This window comes from Impatiens glandulifera, chromosome 8, assembly GCF_907164915.1.
Source record: "Impatiens glandulifera chromosome 8, dImpGla2.1, whole genome shotgun sequence".
Taxonomy (NCBI): domain Eukaryota; kingdom Viridiplantae; phylum Streptophyta; class Magnoliopsida; order Ericales; family Balsaminaceae; genus Impatiens; species Impatiens glandulifera.
The window spans coordinates 22638480-22657293 of record NC_061869.1 but is presented as its reverse complement, the minus strand read 5'-3'; the positions used below and the strand labels follow the sequence as shown (position 1 = coordinate 22657293).

General features: G+C 31.3%; 3 protein-coding genes across 4 annotated transcripts; 1 reads left to right on the top strand and 2 right to left on the bottom strand.

Annotated features, from left to right (window-relative positions):
• Window positions 1-3220: 3220 nt before the first annotated feature.
• Window positions 3221-7405, top strand: LOC124912633 (phosphatidylinositol/phosphatidylcholine transfer protein SFH6-like). 2 transcript variants are annotated; one of them, XM_047453277.1, is made up of 14 exons: window positions 3221-3738; window positions 3968-4271; window positions 4351-4450; window positions 4523-4789; window positions 4954-5031; window positions 5125-5226; window positions 5304-5353; window positions 5459-5558; window positions 5757-5855; window positions 5935-6048; window positions 6216-6345; window positions 6422-6825; window positions 6953-7027; window positions 7155-7405. In XM_047453277.1, exons 1-14 carry the CDS (start codon window positions 3666-3668, stop codon window positions 7191-7193), a joined length of 1935 nt encoding a protein of 644 aa, XP_047309233.1. In that variant the 5' UTR covers window positions 3221-3665; the 3' UTR covers window positions 7194-7405. The 2 variants fall into 2 exon arrangements, with proteins under 2 accessions (XP_047309233.1, XP_047309234.1); XM_047453278.1 differs by having other exon boundaries at window positions 3223-3738; window positions 6425-6825.
• A 4033-nt stretch (window positions 7406-11438) lies between these two features.
• Window positions 11439-12267, bottom strand: LOC124912634 (40S ribosomal protein S25-2). The gene is made up of 3 exons (XM_047453279.1): window positions 12134-12267; window positions 11838-12047; window positions 11439-11754 (listed from the first exon to the last, which is right to left on the bottom strand). Exons 1-3 carry the CDS (start codon window positions 12134-12136, stop codon window positions 11641-11643), a joined length of 327 nt encoding a protein of 108 aa, XP_047309235.1. The 5' UTR covers window positions 12137-12267; the 3' UTR covers window positions 11439-11640.
• A 1816-nt stretch (window positions 12268-14083) lies between these two features.
• On the bottom strand, window positions 14084-15699 carry LOC124912635 (probable pinoresinol-lariciresinol reductase 3). Its single transcript, XM_047453280.1, has 5 exons — window positions 15420-15699; window positions 15202-15336; window positions 14886-15123; window positions 14585-14788; window positions 14084-14467 (listed from the first exon to the last, which is right to left on the bottom strand). Exons 1-5 carry the CDS (start codon window positions 15606-15608, stop codon window positions 14301-14303), a joined length of 933 nt encoding a protein of 310 aa, XP_047309236.1. The 5' UTR covers window positions 15609-15699; the 3' UTR covers window positions 14084-14300.
• Between the last annotated feature and the right edge of the window lie 3115 nt (window positions 15700-18814).

Sequence of the window (18814 nt, the reverse complement as noted above, 5' to 3'; positions counted from 1 at the left end):
ACCAAAAGATTTTTCTACCCAATTAATTTTTTTATGCTTCTTGTTCACAATGGAAGTTAATAATAAGGCCATCACCATCTAAAATGAGGGTTCAGCCCTTAAAATTTTTGAAAATATACATGTGATATATGTGGGCTTATCCACCCACCTTGTGGACCATTTAGATATTTTATGGTATTAATTGGCGTATCAACAAGATGGTCACATGTGTTTATTATCAACTCGTAATCAAGCATTAGTAAGATTGTTTGCTCAAATTATCAAATTACGAGCTCACTTCCCAGACTATTTAATTAAATCTCTTTGTCTTCATAATGCTGGAGAATTCACCTACCAAACTTTTAATAATTATTGTATGTCAATTGAGATAAGTATTGAACATTCAGTAGCACATGTTCACGCACAAAATGACCTTGCAAAGTCATTGATAAAACGTCTTCAATTAATTGCAAGACCATTGCTTATGAAAACAAACTTCCAATACAAGCTTGGGGACATGCCATTTTATGGCAACATTAATTCGTATCAGACCCACAAATTATAATGAGATCTCCCCTTTAGAAATGGTTTATGGTCAGGAATCAAATATTTCCCATCTAAGAATTTTCGGATGTGCAGTATATGTGTTAATTGCTTCACCAAAATGCACAAAGATGTGACCTCAAAGGAGATTGGGGATATATGTTGATTATGAATCACCGTCTCTAATTAAATATCTTGAGTCATTGACGGGTGATTTATTCACGGTACAATTTGTCGATTGTCATTTCGATGAAATTATATTTCCAACATTAAAAGGGAAAATAAGCAGTTGAAAAAAGAAATAATTTGGCGTGAGTTATCATTAGCTCATTATGATCATCGTACAAAGCAATCTGAACTTGAAGTTCAGAAAATTATTCACTTGCAAAATTTAGCAAATCAATTGCCAAATGCTTTTACTGACCCTAAGAAAGTTACAAAGTCCTATATTCCATCTTCAAATGCTCCAATTAGGATTGATGTCCCTAAAGGACAACACATTGCTGCTAACGAGCCTAAAATGCAAGTGAAGCATGGTAGACAAGTTGGTTCCAAAGATAAAAATCCTCGAAAAATAAAAGAAGCTCAAATTGAGAAAACAATTACTCTAAAAGAGTACCCGGTCATCGAAAAAATGATTTTGAAGGAATCACAAGTACCTAAAATTGAAGAGATCTCTATAAACTATGTTTTGACTGGAAAAAGATGAAATTGAGATGAAATTGACATCGATGAAAAATTTTCATATGATATAGCATGCGATATTGTTAATGAAGATGAGGATCTTGAACCAGAGTCTATAGAAGAATGCAAACAGAGAAATGATTGGCCAAAATGGAAAGATGCGATTGAAACTGAATTAAAATTGCTCGCAAAACATAAAGTTTTTGGACCTATCGTCCGTACCCCCGAAGGTATTAAGTCGATCGGTTATAAATGGGTATTTATAAGAAAAAGAAATGAGAAAAATGAAATTGTCAAATATAAGGTACGACTTGTAGCATAGGGATTCTCGCAAAGACCTAATATTGATTATGAGGAGACATATTCTCATGTGGTGGATGCAACAACATTTAGATATTTGATAAGTTAATCAATACACGAGAAGTTGTATATGAGATTAATGGATGTTGTTACGGTATATTTATATTGCTCCCTTGAAAACAACATATACATTAAACTCCCTAAAAGATTTAAAATGTCTGAAACATGTAGTTCAGATGGTCGAGACCTTTACTCGGTTAAATTATGAAGATCTCTATATTGATTGAAACAATCTGGACGTATGTGGTACAAAAGTCTTAGTAAATATTTGTTAAAGAATGAATTTCAAAATGATCCAATATGTTCATGTGTGTTTATCAAGAGATCTGGATCACAATTTTTAATAATTGTAATTTATGTGGACAACCCGAATATTATTGGAACAATAGATGAACTATCTGAAACAATTGATTATCTCAAGAAAGATTTCAAGATGAAAGATCTCGGGAAAACAAAGTTATGTATTGGTTGCAACTTGATCATTAATGGAAATTTTGTCTATCAATCTACTTATACATCAAAAGTACTAAAAAAATTTTTTATGGATAAAGCACATCCCTTGAGTAGTCCAATGATCGTGAGATCACTTGATGTAGATAAATATTCATTTCGATCTCGTATGAGTGATGAAGAATTAATTGGTCATAAAGTACCATATCTTAGTGCTATTGAAGCGTTAATGTATCTAGATAATCATACTAGACCCGATATATCATTTGCAATAAATTTACTAGCGAGATATAGTTATTCACCGACAAAGAGACATTAGAATGGAGTTAAACATATTTTTCGATACCTTCAAGGAACTATGAACATGGGATTATATTATCCATATGTATGTAAAGCTGAATTGATTGGGTATTTAGATGCATGATATTTATTTGATCATCATAATGGTAGGTATCAAATGTGTTACGTATTCACATATGGTGGTACAACCATATCATGGAGATCTATCGCTATATCTACAAATCATTCAGAAATCATAGCTATTCATGAAGCAAGTCGAGAATGTGTGTGGTTGAGATCAATTATGCATCAAATTCGAGAATCATGTGGTTTATCAGTAAATAAGAATTCTTCAACAATTTTATAGGAGAATAATGCTGCTTGTATTGCACAATTAAATGAATGATATATTAAAGGCGATAGAACAAAACACATATCCCCAAAATTCTTTTTCACTCATGATCTCTAGAAAAAAGGTGATATTGATGTTCATCAGATAATCTAGTGGATTTGTAACATCACTTTATACTCTTAAATCTAGTTATATTTTTTTCTATTAAAATATAAAAATTACCCAAAAAAACTCTAGTGTAGAGATAAAATTTAATAACATTTTGGTCAATAAACACTAAAAATTTGGGTTTTTTTAGATTATCAAACAGTTTTTTTTATATGAACCAAAGATCAAACAAGCAACAAAGGGGTTTTTTAAAAATATTTTTTTGGGTTTATTGATGAAAAATACCTTTAGATTAATTTATTTTCTCTATATTGGATACATTAATCATAAATAATAAAAAAGGGCATAAAAGTGAGTCTCCAATCCAATCCGGGCAATACGGAGCCCTAGCTTAGTAGTACTTACAACCCTACGGACGGAGTAATAAAGAAAAGAAAGAAAATACAGAGTATTTATTATTATTATTACTTTTTTACACATTCCATTTCCGTTGCTTCTGCCATTAATGCACCTCGACTGAACCGTTACTGTTGCCTTTGCCTTTGCCTGTCTAGACTAACTCTAGATAGATAGATATACAGATTGATTTATAGAGAGAGAAAAAGGAGGAGGTCAGATTCATTCATACAGCTTCTTCAGACAGACAGACAGACGCGGTCGATACATTTATTGCCGTTGGATCAACCTTGTGATTCTCGTAACTCCTATTCTCTTCTCTTCTCCTCTCTTCTTTCTTCGCTTTTTTTCTCACCATTTCCACTTCCCCCCACCCCTTTATTCCGATTCATTCATTACAATCCGATCATCACACAAAAAAGGGATTCATTTCATTTCATCTCATTTCAACTCTCTTAACAAGGAAGAAGGGTCTTCTCCCCTCAACCAATCTGCCTGCCTGCCGACAATTTTCATGACTTCTTTCAATACCCAGATGGATAAATCTCAAAGAATGTCTGGTCCCCTCGATCGCTTTGCCAGACCTTGTGAGTTCTTTCTCTTCTTCTAGCTGCAACTCACTCCTTATTATTATTCAATCATCTCTCCCTAGGGCACATATGGACTGTTTAATTATATGCTTGTTACATTGATTTATTACTTACTCCTTTCAATTGAGGCAAAAATTCAAGAACTTGAATAATGGGGATTATGGGTTTCTCATCTTTTATCTTTCTTTAGTGTCTTTTTGATTAATTGGGTTTTATTATGAGGCAGGCTTTGAAGGGTCCTCTTGTAATGACGAGAGACGAGAAAGAAAGTCTGATTTTGAGTGTTCAGAGGACGAAAGGAGGACAAGAATTGGTTCTTTAAAGAAGAAAGCATTAAATGCATCAACCAAGTTTAAGCATTCTTTAAAGAAGAAGAGCAGCAGAAGGAAGAGTGATGGACGAGTTAGCTCTGTGTCTATAGAGGACATTCGGGATGCTGGGGAGCTACAGGCTGTTGATGCATTTCGTCAGACATTGATATTGGATGAATTGTTGCCTCATAAACACGATGACTATCATATCATGTTGAGGTATTACGTCCTTCATGACTATTCATTGACATTAAGATTTCCATTCAAACTGTATTCTAAACAATAGTTTCAATGGTAGGTTCTTGAAAGCAAGAAAGTTTGATATTGAAAAGGCAAAGCATATGTGGGCAGAAATGCTTCAGTGGAGGAAAGATTTTGGTGCCGACACTATCATGGAGGTAAACTACTTTCATGTTTTATGTTTCTATGTTATGGGTCGGGAATATTCACATTGGTTATTGTTTTACCAGGATTTTGAATTCAATGAGTTGGAAGAAGTCCTAAACTATTACCCTCATGGTAATCATGGTGTGGATAAAGAGGGGAGACCTATCTATATCGAGAGACTAGGGCAAGTGAATCCCAACAAACTTATGCAAGTCACAACAATGGATAGATACGTAAAGTACCATGTCCGAGAGTTTGAGAGAAGCTTTGCAGTCAAGTTCCCAGCTTGCACTGTTGCTGCAAAAAGACACATAGATTCGAGCACAACTATCTTAGATGTCCAGGGAGTGGTATGCTATCTGCTAAAACACCAAATTACCCTTGATTTTTGTTGAGTTTAATCATCCCAATAGTAATATGAATCCCCTTCAAAGAAGAATGATTTATTTAAAACCAAGAATTTAGGACAACAATCTAGCATCATTAATAATACTTTGTCCTTACTTGTATGCAGGGTTTGAAAAACTTAACTAAGAGTGCTCGTGAATTGCTTATGCGACTTCAAAAAGTTGATGGTGACAATTATCCTGAAGTAATTTTCTATTTGAGTTTACTAATTCTTTATGTATTATATGTTGGACCAAAAGATGCTGACATAACTTCATTTTGTCTTTGTTGTGTGCAGACACTACATCAAATGTTTGTCATCAATGCTGGCCATGGTTTTAAGCTGTTGTGGAATACTATTAAATCTTTTCTAGATCCCAAGACTACTGCCAAGATTCATGTATTTTCACTCACTTCATCAAAAGTTTTATGTTGTACCATACCTAATTGGCCGTAATATTTGTAACTTCTATTTAGGTTATTGGGACCAAGTACCAGACCAGGCTGCTAGAGGTTATTGATGCCAGGTCTATATCTAGCTCATAGTGAATAATCAATTACTAATTTGCTTCCGGACATCTTTATGAAGAAAAATATTTGATCCTTAACTGTTGTTTCTTTGAATTGTGTAGTGAATTGCCGGAGTTCCTTGGAGGTACCTGTACGTGTGCTGATGAAGGGGGTTGTCTGCGTTCTGATAAAGGGCCTTGGAAGAACCCTGAAATCATGAAGGTTAGATAGTTTTGCTTTTTAAAATGTGAACTGAGCTTGTTCAGCATTTCATTAAGAAAATCTGTAAATAATTATTAATACAAGGATTTTCCTTTTCGTAAAAAGAAGAAAATGTTTTGAAAAAAACTCCTTTATCAACGTTTTAAATGGCATGAAATGATTGTTGAAATATATTGTACATGGTCTTTTTTGTGACAGATTGTTCTTAGTGGTGAAGCATGTCGGTCTAGACAAGTGGTTAAAGTTCTAAACAGCGAGGGAAAGGTGGTCGCCTATGCCAAACCTAATTGCCCAATGGTATGGATTCATGGATGTCTTATTTGGATAAAAAACAAATTGGGTTCAGATCCTTACGCTAAATATTCTATTGAAGCAGTTAAGAGGTAGTGATACCTCCACCGCTGAATCAGGATCTGAAGCTGAAGAAATGTCTTCACCAAAAGCAACCAGGACCTATACTCATCTCCGGTTGACTCCAGTCCGTGAAGAAGTGGGTTAAGTACTTAAAGTTTCAGTTGTTATGTAGCCTAAAATCCAGCTTAAAATTCACATTTGGATTGAGATACAACTATAAAATTTCTAAAACAACATAGTTTCCATGTTTTCCCTCACGTTTTAGTTGTTTTTACTCATAGATTATTCCATGAAATTAAGCAGGCTAAGGTGATTGGGAAAGCAAGTTATGCTGGAAGTTTTGGTTATGATGAATACGTTCCCATGGTAGATAAGGCTGTTGATGCTGAATGGAAGAGGCAACCGTCCTTTCAGAATCTGTATCCTTCAAAAGGTTAGCCATACCAGAAGTCACATATATCTTAGCTTGTTGTGGTGAATCCATTATTAATAGTTATTTTAATACAAAGCAGAGTTATATCGCCAAATTGCAAATGAAAAAGCACCGGAAGAGAAGCGTGGTTGGATTTTAGTTTTGTTGATGACTTTCTTCATGACCATGCTTGCTATGTTCAAATGGGTGACAACTGGTGTAACAAAAAAGATATGTGAAACTAAATCATATATCATCAACATTCAACCTACCCTTGTTGAGTCAGAGAAGAAGAGTCATGCTCATTCATCAAGAACTAAAGCAGCATTGGCAGAGGCAGAACTTCTCTCATCGGTTATTAAAAGATTGGGAGAGCTCGAGGTTAAGGTTGATACCCTCAACGCAAAGCCCTTGGAGATGCCTCACGAAAAAGAGGAACTGTTGAATGCTGCTATTTGCCGGGTGGATGCTTTAGAAGCTGAATTAATTAGCACTAAAAAGGTATTATTTGATTGTATATGCTTTTAGAGGCCTAGTTTGATCTATCCAATCAACAAATCTACTATAAATCAAAGAGGATGTGACAAAATGTGTTGACGCATACAAATAAATCTGATATTTCTCACAGGCTCTGCATGAAGCCTTGATGAGGCAGGAGGAGCTTCTTGCTTACATTGATGGTCAAGAAGAGGCTAGACTCCAGGTGAGAAGTGCTTTCTTGTTATTACTTTTTTAGATTAAGAATATTAGTTGGGCTGATATGGGTTTTGGATTTCTTGTATGTAATAAATACATGATGATGATCTTTGATCTGTTTGGACATTGTGCAGAAGATGATGAAGAAAAAGAAGAAGTTTTGTTTTGTTTGAATATGAGGTATATGAATATTCTTGGTGATTTTGATCCAGGAGGAACAGAGGTAAGTCTGTTGCTAAAAGGCACAATTAATATGTACTGGTGGTGTGTATACTTACTTGAGAGTGTAGTTGTTTCTCTCTTACAAAAATTGTCTTGACTATTATTTCACTTGACAACAAACAAACAAACAGATGGAACCCTAAAAAAAGGTTTAAGTTTTTCACCTGATTGTGTTTGCTTTTGGTTTTCCTTTATTGCTCAACATAATAATAAGAAGATGAACAATTTGACATAAGAAGGATTTTCTTATCTTAGCTTATAATATTATTAGTCTTTGAGTGATAATTCTTATTATTAAAAAAAGTATAGGTGGTTGATTAAATGAGATTCCTTGTATCATCTATCCATTTGGATTGAAGTTAAATTGTGCTGTCATCACAATAAGTTAATTGGTGGAGAAGGAGAACAAATCCTTTGAAAATTGAGTTCATGAAAAGGATTGTTTAGACTTTAGTGGTGTTATTTGAGGTCAAATCTTTGATTTTTGCTTGTGAAATGGAGAAAATCTTGGTACATATGAAAGTCAAGATGGATTGTCAATTGGGTTGGTTCAATTTTTCAAAAAATTATTTCACATCCAAAATCTCAGATACATAGGGCTCTTACTTATTACAGTTGGTTTTTGCATGTCAGTTATAAATCTTTAAAGAATACCATTATGGGCTGGTTTGAATTTGAGAATAACCCTAGATTGTTATAATCAAATTCATTTTTGCATTTATAACATTATTTTCAGATTTCACATTCTCCTTATTATTAAGCAATCATTATTTTTTTTACTTACATAAATTTGCCTCTTTATTTATTCCTTCTTTTTTTTTTCAACCTTTTTCATTCTTTTTTTTTATAATTGTATTTTATCATTAACTAAAAAAATTATAATATTTAATTTTAATTTTAATTATATATATATATATATGTATTTATTAAATTATTTATAAAAATATAGGTTTATATTTTAATATAATTTGTATGTATAAAGTATATACTTTTTAAATAAATATTTTAGTTAAAATTTTGAATAATACAATTGATTCTTGAGATTAATTTATATCATATAACTAAAAATTAGTAAAATATTTAATATATATATATATATATTATTATTATAAAAATATTCATTTTAATTTATAATATAACTTACAAAATTTTATAATAAGTTAAAATGATGTTTTTATGACTAAATTAGATCTGGTAATTTAAATTATAATATTAATAAAATAATCTATTTAAATAAAAATTTTAAATAGGTTCAATTACACCTAAACTATTTAACTCAGTTAAATACTACATTAAAAATAAGTAAATATTTTGCTAATAAGCTCAATAAATTTATTGAAAAATCAATTATTTAGAGTGAAATTATTTTATATCCAATTAGTTTGTTGATTTTTCTTGATATTATTTGAAAGCCACTATTGGTGATTTAGATTCTATTTTTGTTATCAATCAAAAATAGAAATTCTTAATTAATGGAGCAAAAATAATTGATCAACAAGTTACAAATTGAACAAAATATTTAGTGAATGAAAAATAAATACTGACAAGTCCTTAACTAACCATAAAACTTAACTTTATTAAGAAATACTTTTATTATAGTCTTAAATCAGAACTAAGGATAAGTTTTTGGAGTCAGTAAAAATGGAATGAATTAATCACACTTACTAAAAAAAATTAATAACATATAAATGATTCACAAATAATTTTAAAATTTAAACATAAAGAAATATAGCATCTAGGAGATCATGGTAGTATTCACATTATTTTAATTTATAGTGTAAAAAAGAAGCCTTGCTAGTTTTGTCAAATAAATATGAAATAAAGTTTATATTAAAAAAATGTTCAATCATTTATGTCATCTGAACAACCTTACCCAAAACCATGATTTTCATAAACACTAAACCACTTTTACCAACTATACATCTACCATTGATCCATATTTTCATAAAACCATTTATAAAACATTATTATTTTATAATAGCATTTTTGTGATAAAAAGGCATACAATTATAGATCATTTGTACAAAATAATATAGGTAATTTATAATCCTATGAAAAAATAAGCATTTCCATGCCCCCAATCTCCATTCTCCTCTTATTTATATTTATCCACAATTTTGAATATTGAAGAAATTACCCTCCTTTAGAGTATTTCAAAAGAAGCGGATATTTAAATTCATGAGACTATTTATAGTTGTGAATATTATTATTTACTACTATTGTAAATCGGCATTGATAGCAATTTGATTTCATTTACTATAATTTGAAAGAATGTATGATCGAAAATTTATGTATAAATGTACAGTCATAATGCCTACTAAGAAAGTATTGTTTAAAAGCTGTTTTTGAGTATAATTATTATCAAATTTCTTTTAAAAATTATTAATATGAAAGAGAGAAACAATTTTAATAGCATTCAATATTCAATGTAAATGATACGATCGAGTTAGATAAAAAATTATTATTTGAAAAAATTCAGATAAAAATATTATTTTGAATTCAAATATAATTGGTAACAATGAATTAATTTACTATTGAATTATAAGAATATCAAACTTTTTTTTTAATGTTATGTTAATTAAAATTGAGAATTGTACTTAATATTTTTATAAACTCATAAATTTGATAATTTACTTTAAAATGAAAAAACTTATTTTAAAATAATATTAGTATTAATCATATTTATATATAAATATGATTAATTATAAATGAATTGAAATAATAGTTATAAATTAATGATATAAGTTGAAGAGAAATGATCAGGAGAGGGAATAATATAACGTAATTTGATTCATTGAAAAAATAACAAATTTTATTTTTCTTTTCTCCCTCTTCACTTTTTATCATTTTTCAAATTACACGTCGTTCCTTCTACCAAATTCTTCTCTCCCTATCGTTCTTAAGAAAGCTTGAGTTCTAGAGTAAGGAATTGTTTTTTATAAATAAATTAAGAGAAACAAAAAATTAAAATTGTTCATGTTAAAATGTTTAATCTTTTTTTTCTTTCTAAACTCATACTTTTATTTATTTATTTAACAAAGTCATAAAATATATAATGTAGTTCTCCAACTGGGATATGATAACATTTTTATTATCAAATAATTGATGGCTTATTTTAGCTTTAGACATGACAATTTTTGTTTTTGAATAATTTATGACGCATTAAAATACATTAATTAATGCCTATTATACATTTATAAATTTATTTAATGAAACAATTAGTGAAGAATTATATTAATTAAAATAATAAACAATATAATTTGAATAAATAACATTCTTTTAGCATTAAAAAGAAAAAAAATATCATAACCTCTTAGAGCTCTTTTAATGTGGATTGATTTATTTATTTTTTTTCAATTTTTTTTTATTTCTCATTTATAGTACAACTAATATGTACTATCAATCATTATTCATAACATAATATAGTTAAATATTTTTTATAATTAATTAAACAAAGTTAAATAAATAATAATAAATCATTTCATCATGTTCTTCTCTTTTTTTTATTCACATCTTTTTATTTCTTCTACAATCTTATATTTCTTCATCTTATTTCCTCTCTTTCTCATTTCTTCCTCTTATTTACTCTCTTTATTGTGTCAACTAGATTTCAGATTTGTAAAGAAATAGTAGATGTAAACATTTGAGGGAATGATTCATATTTTCTAAGTTAGTGAAAAATCATGGGCCAACAAATGATCCGAGATAGGTTGTTGACCATTGAGACTTGGTGATGGTCTAAGATGAGATGCTTTCTACCTAGACATTTATTGGAGAATATAGATTTATTACTACTTTTTTTGACTTCATAAGTAACTAGATAGTTTTATATTTGAGTTGATCAAAATAATTTAGACAATTTTGGAGCATGTTAGTGATGTTGTATCCCATGGATTAAAGTTCATAGTCATGGAGAAAAATGTGATGTTTTAAAGTTCTTATCAATAACTTGAGCTTCTTCTAGCTACTCAGCTCTCAATGATGAAAAATATGGATATGATTCATGAAATTATTTGCTCAAGAGAAGACCAATGGAGACACAATTTAAGTATTAACACAGAAAAACTATTCTAGCTTAAAATAATAAACTTGTTATATCTTTATGTCATACCATTTGATGGAAAAATGCAATTTTTAATTTTGATGAGAAGACCATAGCTTTTGAATCAGAACAACTAATCATTCATCAAAGAGACACTAATAACTAAAATTAGGTCAAAATATAAGTAAATTAACTTTAGATACTACCATCAATCCATCAACAAAGATTGAACAAAAATCCCAACAAAGTAGAACATGAAAACCCCATTAATTCTTTAAAGAAACACAATCTATTTAGAAGCAAAAAAGGGAAATTGAATACCAACCATGAATAGTCCAAATAGAACAAGCAACTTCTTATGTATTAGTTGCTCTTGTGTAGATCTGCTGACTTGAATGAGCAGACACCATCCTAATCAAACCTCTAGACATCAACTCCTTAATTGCCTTTCTCGCAAGAGATCCATTCACCTGTTTTAACATCATTCAAAAGAATCAATCAAATCTCTTCTCAAAACATCAATGTCATATGAAGATCATAAATTGATTATTACCCTAAGACGATCTGAGAGAATGGAAGGTGTGATAAGCTTGAACTTTGGAGCTTCAGAAAGAAGCTTATCGTAAGTGGGTTTGTCAAACAACACCATGTTGTTCACCTTCTCCTTTTGCTTTCCCTTGCTCCACTTCTTCTTCTTTTGCTTTCCACCGCCGGATTTGGCTGGCTTTGAAGACGGTGGTGGAGCTTTCTCTTTCTTCGGCGCCTGAGAACATTGAAGAACAATGAAGCATTATGAGAAGAAGATTACGAATAAGAAACGGAGAATAAAGTAATAGTAATGAAATCTACCATGGGAGAGGAAGGGAATCACGGCGGAGATCTTCAAGATAACCTAATCTGCAGACACGCGAAGTGAAGAAGAAAGAGTTTATTTCTAGGTTAGGGTTTTATGTTGAGGGGAGTTTAAAAGCGACGTCGTTCTTACTATTCTTAACACAATTGTTTTCTTAGGCCCAAAATAATACTGTCTTTAGCCCACGGCCCATGCTATAGTTTCTTTTAATTTTATAGAGATTTTTCTATAATTAAATATTTCATAAAATAAAATATTTAAAAAATATATAATTGTATTTTTAAAACTCAAAATTTAATAGTATAACTCAAAATTTAACTACTTATGCATATTTGGTTCTTTTATTGAAAATATATTATTAATAAAAATCGATAATATTTTACAAATTCACTCTTCCAAAATTATGGATTAAAATAGCTTCCCACCCTTTAGAAAAATATTAAGGACCATTACTATTTTTGAGGCTCGAAACTTGTACTTGGAATGATTTATCAAATAAGGCCCGGACTATGAGTTAAACCATTTAAAGCTCGAATTATCAATTTTAAATGACGTGGCAATATATCATTTGTATTTAATTACACCTAACTATTATTTGATTTCAAACAAAAACTCATTCTCTCCTCCCCTTCTCCATGACTTCTCCTCCATTAACCCATCTTCTTCTATCTACTTCTTCAAAGAACCACACTAATATATATTATTGTATCAGCATGGATCAAAATAAGAAATTGCAGCATAGACAAATTGGTCAGCAATCCCATCATGTTCAACTTCTTGCTAAAAGTTCTAACTCTTAGACAACTAAAGAAATAGTTCATGCTTTTATTTCTTTAATTTTTAAGGGTTAAAACTTTTAATAAGAAGTTGAACATGATGGGATTGCAGACCAATTTGCCTATACTGCAATTCTTCAAGGATATTCAATTCTATATACAGTTGATACCATTGATAAAAACTTTTAACTTACTCTCCAACATATAATGTGAAAAAGAGAAACTTTTAACTTACTCTCCAACATATAATGTGAAAAAAAAGAAGGATGTAATTTCATAAAGTCTATCAATCTGAGAATTAAATGTTACTGTTACAATCAATTTAGGGAAAAATAGATTGGTGATTAATATATAGAATTGTAATAAGTAGAGAATGAGATGGAAGAAGAAGATGGAGTGGGAAACTTTTAACATACTCTTCAATGGAGTGTGATTCTCTAGAGAATAAGATGGAAGAAGAAAGGATGGAAAAGGATGAGTTTGTCAAGGAAAAGAATGTGTGAAGAGAGAAAGAAAAGGGTTTAGTTTGAATTAATTAATACACAAGTGAAATTAAATAAAAATACTATTGCCACATCATTTAAAATAAACGAGTAAACGTGGTTGGTGAAAAACCTAAAATAACAAAATAATGGATAGTTTAAACCTCAAATGTCTCAGCTCAAAGTCCGAACCATATTTAGTAAATTCATCTCAAGTTTGTGTCTCAAATGGTAATTGGGCCAAATATCAAGATTTAAAATCATGTTTAATCTCTGCATTATAGACTAATTAAAAAAAACCATCTTCTTTCACAAATTTTATTTACATAAATAAAATTATAACCTAACAACCTATCTACTAATCATAATATTATCATAACTATAACTAAATCAATAACAATATAAAAATACTATTATTAACAAATTAACAAGTCTCCTTATACAATTTCCATCTTAAAAAATGAGGATCCAAATAAGCAACTAACTCTATCAAGACTTTACAATTGATAATTATTTGAATCTCCCATCCTCCTCATTGCAATAATTTTACAAGAGCATTCAGACAAAATCAAATAAAAAAAGATCAATATAATAACAATTTCAAACTAATTTTGACAGTAGAAATAAAATTAAAATTGATAAATCTATAAAATTTCTTCAAACATTATTTTGAATAGACACTATATCATAACCTAATAAATTGATTTTTATTAATCAAAACCCAATATCCTGCATATCATACATTTTCTAATTTGGATTGGACCCATATAACAGTTAAATGGTTCGAGTCAATTTGAATGTTGATGCATGACACATGACTTTCTATAGATAAAAAACATTGGAGGGAGGTGGTGTATGGTCTATTTTTCTTCTGTCCATCGATCGCACCAACAGGTGGTGATAACTTATAAGAGGGTATCGAGGAACTCTGTTATAGTAGTATACTTGAAATCAGGATAAATCTTTGTTCCATCCACACCACCTGACGATTCTATATCGAAATATGTATGATCTCCTTTGATGAATGCAGAGTATATAAATAGAAGCTCACTATGATCCGCAAAAGTGGTTTCTGAAATGCAAAAAGAAAGATAGTATCATCTTTCAAACCCTAACTAGCCAACCAACCCGATGCAGCAATACCCTTAAGCTATGTTCAAATTGAATGTATATGATTTCATCAATTTACCTTTAATTTTTCTGAGAACATCCTCTTCTAAGAGATATATCTTCTGCAGTTTCTTCCCAATCTTACCTTCCCAAAGATTAACAAGATCATGGAGAGAACACACATTTCCAGGAGGCCTTAAGTAGACAACCTTATTCAATGTTCGTGGATCATCAACTGCTCGAATCGCGAAGGCAGCAACATCAACTTTGTTCATAAACACACCTGCAGTAGTATAATTATGGCTAAATTACACTTACATTTCAGTAAACCTAGTTAGATACATACATACATGCATACACAGACAGACAGACAGATCTACCTTTGACATTTCCATCACCAAATATTGTGATGTTTTCAGTTGGGGGTTTCTTCTGGCCTGGTTGAACTAGAGAAGGAAGCAAGTAACTCATGAAGAAGTTACATGATATGATAGTATAAGGAATACCTTCAGTTTCCATAAACCTTCTAATTACTGATTTATTTTCATAGAAGTTATTATCAATTCCTGATATCTGACTTTTATCTGGATCTGATCCAAACTCTGATGGAATGAACCTCTGAAATTAATTATCAAGGATCAAGTTGATTCTAACATTCATGATCCAATTCAAAACAAAATGACAAAGTATAAAAACCTTAATGCAGCCAGCTTGTTTGATGACTGAAATTAGAAGTTTCTGATCTAGGGCTTGCTTGGAGGGTACTGTGCAAATGACGATATCGACTTGTTTAACAGCTTCAAGGAGAGTTGCTTCATCTTGCAGTGAGCCCTAGAATGAATAAAAAATCACATTGAGATCGAATTTGATCGAAGAAGGAGTAGGGAGGAAGGGAGGTGGAGAAATTAAGAAACCTTAAGGATGAAAGCTCCGGAATTTGAGAGAGATTGGATCTTATTAGATTTGTCCGGGTGGGAGAAGGCGGAGTCTCTGACGAGCGCAAATGTAGGATGAGAAGCTTCGAGACTGGCATTGGCAATGAGAAACCCTAGACCTCCGGTAGCTCCTATTACAAGTATGCGACTCTTCTTCTTCTTCTCCATTGTCAACTCGATCAACTACTCTCTCTCTCAGCCTATAACTCAAATGGAGTAAAAACTAGTCTTGGAATATGAAATTTGAGATACTTCAACAAAGCAATATTTGTGAAATATGGAATGGTTATTAAAAAATTGTCAAAGTTTGTTGAAGTAGATGGTTCAAAAATTATATTTTGGGGAGGCTGAATTATATAGAGAAGTTTGTAAATAAATAAATAGGTTTATGTGATTTTGGTATTAATAATCCGGTCTTTATTTATTTTTACAAGGTATATTTAAAATAACCGATCTACTCGCAAATCGGTCATTTTCGGCCTATTTTGGGTTGATCCAAACGACATTTTTCATAATGTAGTATTTTGAGTATAATATTTTTATTGGACATTTTTCGATAAAAAAGTTATTCGAGGATCGTTCTTTGAAATTAAATATAACTTTTTTTTATAAAACACGAAATTTAAAAAAACTAACACGTTCTTGATGTTCAGAGTATCGAAAATAATAAAATTTTTGACTATAATATTGTTTTTTTTTGTTATTTTTTGGAAAAATACTTCGAAGACCGAAGAGAAAAAAATATGTATATATATATATTCTAATTTTGTCGGGAAATTTGAAATTCCCACATGGCCCGTCATCATCTCCTCCCTCATCGTCTTCTGTCAAATGTCAAACACAAGCTCTAAGAATACCACAAAAATGTTCTTGAATTGGTCAAGAAAAACTCATAATGTGTCTAAATTTTGCCCAATTTGAAATGGCTCCCCAAGGCTTAATATTTATTCTTTTGTTGATTTTGGTTGGATTGGAAATATTCATGAGAAAACATATCAACAATTATTGAAATTTTCAATCTTAACGACATTTGAAAACAACGCAAGCTGCCCATTTGAAGTTTAAATGACCATACCTCACTTAAGATTTTATTCTCGGAGTTGTATTGTTCCAAAATTGATGATTCAAGTTCGTCGATTTAGCTAACATTTATATCTATCAAATGACACCGGCCCCAACCTTTTAGATATCTATTAAGAGATTGAACCATCAAACACAAAGTGATGCATGCTCGAGCTTCAAGTCTAGGAGTTAATATGGGATAACCGGTTAGGATCAATGTTGACAATAGAGACGAGAGTTTGACTATTGTGACCAACTTATTACTTCAATTCGATTCTAACTCTGTTAAAAGTTAAAATCTGTTTCCATTCTTCGCAAATCTTCACAAACTCTTGAACAAGTTCAAGTGCAGAAACAACTTGTTGAATTTGAAGTTTCAGATGAATGAATGTCAATGGCAGAAGTAAATAACACAAGGATTTTTATGGATGTTCGGAGATAAAATTCCTACGTCACCCCTTATTCCTCAACAAGAAAGATATTAACTAGAAGACTTTGATTGATGTAGAACCCACTAAACAAACCCAGTCAAAAACCACAAAACTTAATAACTGTCTACTTTTGAACTTCTAGCTAACTCTCTGTTGAACATAACAACCTCTGTTCAACTTACAACACTAAGATTTCACACAGAAAGAACAATGAATAAATTACAGAATAATCACACAGATAGACAGTGAGTAATTCGTGCTTGAGCTTGAGAGATTGAATAATCAAGAGAGAGCTTAAGCAACTTGTAAGACTGGTATGTGTGAAGCAATCAAGAAGTTGTTCGTCAATTGTCCTTGGGCATTTATTTATACTTGAGGTAGGCCAATAGTCGAATCTTTTACTTGGACACGTTTCCTTCTTTTATTGGGCGGTCGCCAATGATACATGATAGTACATCAGAGACTGAGCATTGGGATCGTGTCCGTACAAGACAAGTAGTGCGCCGAATATTCTCTGATATTGTGTTGTACTGGAAGGTACAATGCATCGTGGGAAATTTGAATATAGGCGTACGTGACATTTGTTCATTCGTTGTTGGAGTTGAGTTGTGAAGATGTTAAAAACGGTAACTCCAGATGAGCTGAGTGAAGACGTTGTTAGACGTTCCTACGGACGTCTAAACAAGTCGGACGACGTCTAACTACGCTTCTTCTTTAGACCACGTCTAAGAAGGTTAGACGTCGTCTAACTATGCTTATTCTTCAGGCCGCGTCTAAGAAGGTTAGACGACGTCTAACTGCGCTTCTTCTTCAGACCGCGTCTAAGAAGGTTAGACGATGTCTAATTGCGCTTCTTCTTCAGACCGTGTCTAAGAAGGTTAAACGACGTCTACTCGTGCACTCCTTAGACCACGTCTAAATTAGTTAGACAACGTCTACTCACGCACTCCTTAGACCACGTCTAAAGGAGTTAGACGACGTCGAACTGCGCTTCTTCTTCAGACCACGTCTAAGAAGGTTAGACGACGTCTAACTGCGCAGTCCTTAGACCACGTCTAAAAGAGTTAGACGACGTCTAACTGCGTCTCACGAATTGAGACGTCTAAAGGCCAAGACGTCTATTTGCGCTTGCTTCAGACCACGTCTGAAGTAACATAATCTTTTAGATTTGTACCTGCACAAAGACAATTTCACAGATTAGTTTTGTTCAAGTCACAACTTAGTTTTATTTAACCACATCATTAAAATTATGTCGTTCTTATCTCTTAAGTTAATTAATTATTTCTTTCTTAATTAATTTAATCTTTTTCTTATTTGATTTAATCCAACAATTTCCCTCATTTTTTATGATGTAAAAACTAAGTTAAAAATTGAGTTGAAAGCATAATTAGACAATCTTCTTAGCAGCCATTTCGGAAATTGAAAGTGAATGCAGAAGAAGGGATTAGGGTTTCTTTAGAGAGAAGACAAAGAGTAATCTAAGGTTTTTTAGAAAAATTTCAAAGATGGCGTGAAAAAGTCTTTTTGGCATGCAAGACATCCTTAAATAGAATTTGAGAGGTCACGTTTCCAAAAGACATTATTTGAAAACAAGCCGTCATTTAATTAAAAATGTTTTCCCAAGAAACTTATAATTAAACAAACGTCATTTTAAAAGATATCATTAAAAGCCATCATTAATAAAAAAAAGTGTGAATTAATTAACCATCATAAATATTAGTCATATTTTTAAAATTGAGAGACACGTGTCGTCAAATTATTCGAAATATGACTGTATAATTTTTGGGTGGGAAAAGTACATAGACAACTCATGAGACTTTGGACAGCTGTCCCACTCGTCCGAAGATGAGTCATCTAAGTACTCACGTAGTTAGACGTCGT